Genomic DNA, 8,404 nt, shown 5'->3' with positions numbered 1-8,404 from the left:
ATAAACATTTTCTTGCTGACATACTTTTTTTTATATGTACTTCAGTACTTGATGGTATAATATATATCTTGTATGTTATCAAAAGTAAGAATTTATCATTTAGGATTTATAACGTCAGAACCAACTCTCTTTTCTCATGCCACCACATTGACCGCCTATAACCACCATAGAACCTTGGCTAGCACAAATAGTTCGATTGGTGAAATGTTTTTATAGTGTTGGGATGTGATAGCACGGCTCAAGTGATAATTTTATCAATAATTTTCAGTTTAGGAATGTTTGTTTACGGTTACAAATACCAAAAACGAATTTAGTTTATAGATATGTTTGTGAAAATTGAATGGCAGATACAGTGTAAAGATAGTTATTTTGCAAAAACTTAGTTCAACTACAAAAAGATATGACGGAAGCCACTTTAGTAATATCAGAGCCAGGTTTCGATCCTGGGACCTGTGGGTTATGGGCCCACCACGCTTCCGCTGCGCCACTCTGTTTTGTTGTTCATTTTCTTCAAGATTTAATAGAAGACCATGATTCACATCATGAGGTCTGGATATTACCAATAATAGGTCATTTGTTTGTATGTTCCAAAATCCAAACATGTTCTGGTAACAGGACCCACTTCACATACAACAAACTATAACAGTCAAACCAAATCATCGGAAACTGATTTCATAGACATGAAAAGATGCAATGCAAGTTATGCAACTATAGACAAGTTAAACCGAAACATCAGAAACTAATTTGTAGTGTCTTACTTATTTATTTGTAAATTATAAAATCCCAAATGGTAAGTTTGTGAAGTTAATGCATCACTATGTGTCAAGAAATCACATACACCTATATTTTATGTATCATCAAATGTTATTAATCATCCTAGAGGCTTGAACCTACCTTTAATTATATGTATCACTTGTATATGATTATAATGTTGAATTGGATAATAATATATAACTTATATAAGTATAGTATAATAATGCAAGGATAGTATATTATTTGGCAAAGTGTAATTTTGACACTAACTAAAAATATAAGCTTTGTTGTAACTACCCTTTGATTAACATAATTAACTATAGAATTTCTACCAAACTGTAATAAAAAGTTATATGAATAAACTTTATTTAAAGCTATACAAGTATATGGTTGCTTTCATTCATAAATTTATTTTATAAAAAAATAATGCTGTTTATAACATTTATTTAGGTAAAATTTATATATCATTCTAATCATATTTCTAAATCATGTATAAGTATCAAAGAGTTATGCTTTGAGAAATATAATATTTTGCATATACAAAATTCCTTCTATTTATTTTCAGTAATTAAATGAATTATCCTAGCCATTACAAAAAAAAAAAATTTAAAAAGAAGAAGAAAATGCACTATCCTAAAAATTGCTTAAAGTGTGGGAAAAAGTTAGGTTTTTCGTTGTGTACTTAAAAAAATCATAATTCTCAATATCTCCCATGTCTTTAAAACACATTAGAGCATCTCTAATCATGTATCCACTTTCTCATTTAGTCTAGGTGGCAAATGACATGGATGAGAGATGAGAGAGAAATAGATGAGAGAGAGTGTTTCATGTTCACAAAAGTGAACAAATGTGGATGAATTATGTGAGTGAGAAGTTGGTGAAAAGTTAGAGAGATGAAAGAGAAAAGTAGAGAGATGAGAGAGAAGTGGATAACTAGATCATCCACTTTATTTTGCATTGTGGATGCTCTTATACATCATTTTATTTTAATGATTATACCTGTTTTTTTTTTTTTAATCTCATTGTTAAATTACATGATTTCACTGAGTTATATTATGAATTTTTCAATCATGAGCATTTCACAAGAAAAATAATGTAACAGTAACTAAGTTTTAATAATATTTAACTATAGCCGCTTAATTAATTAAAATGCAAAATCATTTTACTATTGTAAAAAATACATGCTTCATTAAACTTTAAAAGAAACTATTGTTAAAACCTTTTATTTTTAACTAATTTCTTCTTTCTGTTTTTTTTTTACAATATGTTAAACTTAAAAGCGTGATACTTAATACTTTCATAGTAACATGCACTTTTATAGTTTTTGATAAATTATTAATGAAATTTTAGTTTTTAAATTAGAAAAAAATAATTAAGTGAATTTAACTAAACAAGGGAGCAAAGTTTTAATTGTTAAGTTAATAGACCAACCGATCAATCTATTTAATTAAACAGGTCATGTATAATTACTAAATATCTGATTATTTTTATGTCGTGTAACACGTAAATTTTGTAGTCTCGTGACGAGACCTTTATTATTTTTTTAAAAAAGTTAAAAATAAAAATAAAAAGCAAAACACATTATTATGACAAGTCTCTCTCTTCTAGACTCGAGCCAACCAACGGTCGAACAGTTACAGTAGAAAAAAAAACACACATTTCTTCAAATTTATTACGTTCTTCGATAAAGCTTAAAGAAAGAAAACTGAACCAGCAAAATGCTTGCTTGCTTTTTGCCACCATCACTTTCTCTCTTCACATTTTTATTAGGGTTCTTGTTTACACATACTTAACACTTAACAACACTCTGTTCTGTTCTGTTCTGCTCATATCCAGCTCACACAGTAAGTTTCACATGAATTAACTCATGGGTTTTATTCTTTTTTGCTCAAATATCAATCTTATGTATTTGTTTCGTCCAAGATTGAATCTTTATATGTGGGTTGGTCTTAGATTTTATAAATATAATTTATTAAACACATTCTGTTTCAGTGTGTGTTTTTATCTGTTGAACTCAAGACCATTAAAGTTGAAATCTTTGGGCATAATTTGATGATGTGGAATTCAGAACTCAAGATTTATACTGTTGCTGTTGTGGGTTTACTGTTAATTTCAATTATACCGAGTTGTTTCGGGTTTACTGATCCTGGTGATTGTAAGTCTTTAACTTGACTCTTTATTTTTTGTTGAGTTTGAAGTGAGAGTTTTTATCAGTACATATTTTTTCATTAATTTTACAAACTTACACTAGCTGTACCACCTTATGGAAAAACAAATCCGTGAGCTACTCGTGGCAGTTTTGGACTTGAACAGAACCAAAAACCAAAATTTCGGTTTTTGATTTGGTTTTCAGTTTGCGTTTGGTGTGGGCATTTTTGTTTTTGCCATTCGGGCTTGAAAATTTTGGGTCAAAACAAAATTTGCTCCAAAATGATGAATTTGGGCTACAATATTTTGGCTACACTATTTATTAAACTTTTATAAATTACTTAAAAATTCAAAACTAAAAAAATAACTCATAAATTCAGCAGTTTTTGTGGTTTTGAATTTTAATTGCATGCAAAACCAAAACCGAACCGAAAGTTTGGTTTTTTATGAAAACATAAAAACAAGCCTTCGGTTTTTGTTTGGGTACGTTATTTCGGTTTCATGCACACCCTAAAATATTGGTTGGTAAAAGGGGGTGATGCTATAGTAGCACTTGCATTTTGTTTAAACTTTAAACAAACCATGGTTCTTGAGAAAATGCAAATAACAAAACAATTTTTAGTTTATTATTACTATTACTATTATTATTGTTATTGTTATTGTTATTGTTAATCTTTCTATACAAATTCTTTGTTACAGTTATAGCAATAAATAGTCTATACGCGACCCTTGGTTTCCCCCCTCTTCAAGGATGGCAATTTGGAGCAGGAGATCCATGTTCAGGAGGTTGGCAAGGCGTCCAATGCGTGAATTCCAACATAACCGGGATGTATGAAATAAATTATCATATTTTCTTGAAAAATTATTTTGATCAATTTTTTTAGTTACCTCTTGAGTATATGCAGAGTCCTTAACAATGCTAGCTTGGGAGGTGAACTCAGTGACAATTTGGGAGCTTTTGCTTCGATCATACAAATGTGAGTGACAAAAGTGATTCACAAATTTTATAAATTACAATTTTCTTCATGTTGGTATATTATAATCGGTCTTCTAATGCACAGAGATTTGAGCAATAACCACATTGGAGGCAGTATCCCATCAAATTTGCCACTTACATTGAAGACCTTGTATGTTAATGATTTAACAATATTTATTTTCAAGAATAAGAATTTTTTTAGTGAAATAACATCCTTGTATTTAACTTTTTGTTAGATTTCTGTCTGGAAACCAACTTGTGGGAAGCATGCCCGAATCTTTGTCTATGCTAGGTCAACTGACAGACTTGTAAGTTTTGTGTTCAAGTATTATCTTTATCAAGACTATATGTACTCTTCTTTTATCAACTCTTTTCTATTATACACTTATAGGTCGTTGAACAACAATCATTTGAGCGGTGACATTCCGGATTCCTTTCAACAACTTAAGGGCTTGATTAATCTGTATGCCTTCTTTTTGTTAATCCTGATGTTTCATTTATGTTTTATAAATATAAGTTTTGTATGCCATGGAATTGAGTCTTAAATCCAAGCTCTTCACAAGATGCAAAATGCACAAAACTTTTCTTCTTAATCCTTGAGGTGGTACTTTTAGCCACTTACTTATGAAACGGTTGACCAGTCAAAGGAGGGGGGGGGGATAAAAAGAAAAGCTAAACGAGAAACGGTTGATCGGTATTTTATTGCATAATGAAATAATTTTAAAATCTTACCTGACACGCTAGTTATGTACAAAAAATATGGACAGAAAATGATTCAGACGTCATTGTGCTGCCTATAGTAAATGAATATATCATGTTTATAACTTGTAGTTATATTTTCAATTTAATGTCTTGTTGCAGGGATTTGTCTGCTAATAATCTAAGTGGTCCTTTACCTCCTTCCATGGCAAACTTGTCATCAATTTCCACGTTGTGAGACACAGTTTACACGCTTAAAACATTTTCAAACTTTAACATCATGCCATGTCACCCTTCCTGAGTTCCTGGTTTTAATTTTGATGAACAGATCTTATTTTAGTATTTTTGCAGGCACTTGCAGGACAATTATCTTACCGGTGTACTGGACGTGTTGCAAGATCTTCCGCTTATTGACTTGTACTATATTTTTTCCATATAAAACCTTTCTAAATGCATACAGTTTCATCTTTTTTGCTTTGATTATTTTACATGAAAACTTGAAATAAATATTTTGTTGTTACATAGGGATATTGAGAATAATCTTTTTTCCGGGCCAATACCTCAAAAATTGTTGAACATTCCAGATTTCAGGTAAAAAAGAAACACAATAATAATTGTTTTAGATAAGAAACCGTTGCATGGAAATAACAGTTGCACCTTCATGCAATGCAGAAACAAAGGGAACCCCTTTAATACAACTATTATTCCTTCATCACCAGCCTTGTCTCCATTGTCATCACCTTTCGACTCACAACCACCCGGAATTGAAGTATTTGGACCGTCTTCTTCAGAGATACCGCACCCTTCCAAGTCTCGATTGAGTAAAACAGTCATGTCGGTTGTCATTATTGGATTCTTAATTCTTGCTTTATTTGCACTTGGATTTTGCATTTATGTCTCAAGATGGCGCAAAGAAAAGTCAGCCATCAAAGTTGGCGATCATACAAAGAACTCGATGCCAAAAGAGTCTTCTTCATATCAATCTCATCATAAAGAGAATGGTATGTTTAATCCTTTTCTTTTATGCTTTGCTCCTTTATTCTATACGAAAAAGGTCAAAACGTGAATTTTCGGGTCAAACCAAATACTTTCAACATCAATTAAGCTATAAACAATACGTTTTACATGCTTGTCTATACACAAAAGGGATAAAGAAACTAACCAACTTGTGACAACCTATGCTGACGTGTCAACTAACTAACATAACTAACTTCTACAATAAATTTGTAGGAGAGGAAAAAATGGAAACGATTTCCAAGAATCCGAAACCACCTTTACCTCCACAACTTCTTACCGGAGGAAGGACCGTTGTTAAACCGGTTCCAATTCCATCAACGGGCCCTAATATATCAACAAACGTAGATTCTCCAAGATCTTTCTCAATTTCATCCCTTCAGCAGTATACAAATAGTTTTTCTCAAGAAAATATAATTGGTAGAGGCATGCTTGGCACAGTGTACCGGGTCCACCTTCCTAACGGGAAGGTAACGTTTTCTTTTAACTAAATAGGTTGAAATTGTCACCTTTATTAACAACTTATTCACTTACTTTATGTTCTTTTAGCTACTGGCTGTAAAGAAACTGGAGAACTCAGATTCAAGGCAATGGAGTGATGAAGATTTCATGAACTTGGCGTCAAATGTCTTAAAAATTCAAAATGAAAATATAGTTGGACTCGTTGATTACTGTTGTGAGCATGGTCAAAGACTTTTTGTCCATGAACACTGTAAAAATGGGACACTGCATGAAGCACTGCATCTAGTTGAAGATATTCATGAGAAACTTTCATGGAAAGCTCGTGTAAATATGGCACTTCAAGCTGCAAAAGCATTGGAGTAAGTACTTCTTTCAACTTTTACCTTCATCCACCTCGTGACCCATTTACCCTAAAGTGGGCCGTGCTCGGTTATAATTTATCTCCAACGGGTCAAATGGGTAAACTTTAATAGCTTAGCTAGATGTGAAACTAGTCAAATTGGTCGAAAGTCAACAAAAGTGTCTCAAAAGGTTACAAGCTACAACCTTTAATAGGTTATTATGCTGATTGAGTACATTAGGGTTAGGCCCATCTTTGTATAATCTGCCCATTAGTGTTTCTTAGATATTATATCACGAATATTAACTACAAGTGATTTTTCATTTAATTGTTTTGCTTATTAGGTACTTGCATGAGGCTTGTCAACCTCTTGTTGTCCACCGAAACTTCAAATCTGCAAATATTCTGCTTGATGAAGAGCTCAATGTACGCGTTTCAGATTGTGGTTTGGCTCCACTAATACCATTGAGCTACATTAGTGAGGTAGGTATCTCGTGTAACAACTTTCACATTGAAATTTTAGTAACTGATTTCTGACAGTTAGGTTATTATTATATTAGTTGCAAGGTTCGGGATATGGTGCCCCGGAGTTGGAGTCAGGAAGTTATACTTACCAAAGTGATGTTTATAGTTTCGGAGTTGTTATGTTAGAACTTCTCACCGTTCGAAAAGCTCATGACAGGTTATCCATCTAACAAGTCAACTCTTGACTTTCAAGTATAAAGTATACTTGATTTTTCTTATTCTTATCATCAAAATATAATTTTCAAAATTTTATAAGGAAATAAGTTCAAACTTTTTATAATTATCGGATCTTTTTTTGATTCGTTACACAACTCGACCATTTTATTACCTTTAAGATGAAACTTTTATTGTATAGTTAAAAAATAACTACTGTGATACTTATAGATCAAGAGCTCGTGGGGAGCAATATTTGGTAAGATGGGCGGTTCCTAGGCTTCATGATATAGAGGCGTTGTCAAGAATGGTGGATCCTTCTCTTGATGCTGCTTGTTCTTCCAAGTCTTTATCTCGCTTTGCAGATATTATTTCTCTTTGCGTTCAGGTAGACCTTTCTTTTGTGCATAACTGCATACATGCATTCTTTCCGTTTTTCATTGTTGAAAACAGTTTGACTTTTTGGTACAAACATGTACAACATTTTCCTAAATGGAAGAGAATCCATGTGTTGGATTTCATGTTTCGTAGTGATGATGACGGCGACAAGTTTATTTACCTCTAGTTTTTGTTAAAAATAGAATGTTTTTCATTGTTGGCTTTTCGGGTCAAAAGGACTGGTCAAGATTTCATCTTTACATCAAACAATTTGACTTTGGGTGTAAGAAAGATTTATAGTTAACATCAAGATTTATGACTGCTACAATAAATCATGTACTAGAATATATGTAGGTTTGACCTCAAAAGTCAATGAATGGTTTAACTTTTCGGGTCAAAAAGATTGGTCGAGGTTTGATCTCTACATCTAACAATCTTACTTTGTGGGTAGGAAATAATAATAGTCAGCATCGAGTTTATGACTACTTTAATACATCATGACTACTACAATAAGTTGAATAACTGTAGATTTGACCTCAAAAGTCAAAGAATGGATGGTTTGCTTGTTTCAACCTTTTTGGTTTAATCATTATAACTGCAGTCATTAAAATCTTTTACTTTTCTGCAGGCCGAACCAGAGTTTAGACCACCAATGTCAGATATCGTGCAGTATCTCGAGCATATGACCAAGATGAAGGATTAATGGTAGCTTAAATGTGGTCGTAGTCAATTTTTAGAAACGTCATTGCAGCAGAAACAGATTCTTTGATTTCTAGTTCATCGGAGGGTTGTTGGGCTGACAATTTCTTCATGGGACTTTGCTACTCTTCTAGGATATATGTCAATGTGTTGATTAGTTTTGCTTGTTGTATAATTGTGCAACTGCTTTTTATGTTAGAAGCTAACTGGATACATCATTTTATGTGGAGAAACTACTATATATTCGAAGGACCTGC

The 8,404-nt window shown here is 32.4% G+C and overlaps 1 protein-coding gene across 1 annotated transcript; it reads left to right on the top strand.

Moving 5' to 3' along the window:
* Nucleotides 1-2,560: 2,560 nt before the first annotated feature.
* Nucleotides 2,561-8,191, top strand: LOC143583691 (protein STRUBBELIG-RECEPTOR FAMILY 3-like). The gene is made up of 17 exons (XM_077065932.1): nucleotides 2,561-2,597; nucleotides 2,746-2,908; nucleotides 3,601-3,730; nucleotides 3,807-3,878; nucleotides 3,963-4,028; nucleotides 4,114-4,185; nucleotides 4,269-4,340; nucleotides 4,739-4,810; nucleotides 4,928-4,993; nucleotides 5,102-5,167; nucleotides 5,249-5,577; nucleotides 5,807-6,060; nucleotides 6,140-6,411; nucleotides 6,737-6,875; nucleotides 6,953-7,074; nucleotides 7,302-7,458; nucleotides 8,077-8,191. Exons 2-17 carry the CDS (start codon nucleotides 2,806-2,808, stop codon nucleotides 8,149-8,151), a joined length of 2,067 nt encoding a protein of 688 aa, XP_076922047.1. The 5' UTR covers nucleotides 2,561-2,597; nucleotides 2,746-2,805; the 3' UTR covers nucleotides 8,152-8,191.
* Nucleotides 8,192-8,404: the final 213 nt, after the last annotated feature.

Source organism: Bidens hawaiensis, unplaced genomic scaffold (assembly GCF_021521415.1).
Source record: "Bidens hawaiensis isolate Kalapana, Puna unplaced genomic scaffold, B.hawaiensis_p1.1 tig00032491_1, whole genome shotgun sequence".
Classification (NCBI taxonomy): Eukaryota; Viridiplantae; Streptophyta; class Magnoliopsida; order Asterales; family Asteraceae; genus Bidens; species Bidens hawaiensis.
Note: the sequence above shows the minus strand (reverse complement) of the source record. Positions and strands in the feature narration are given on the sequence as shown.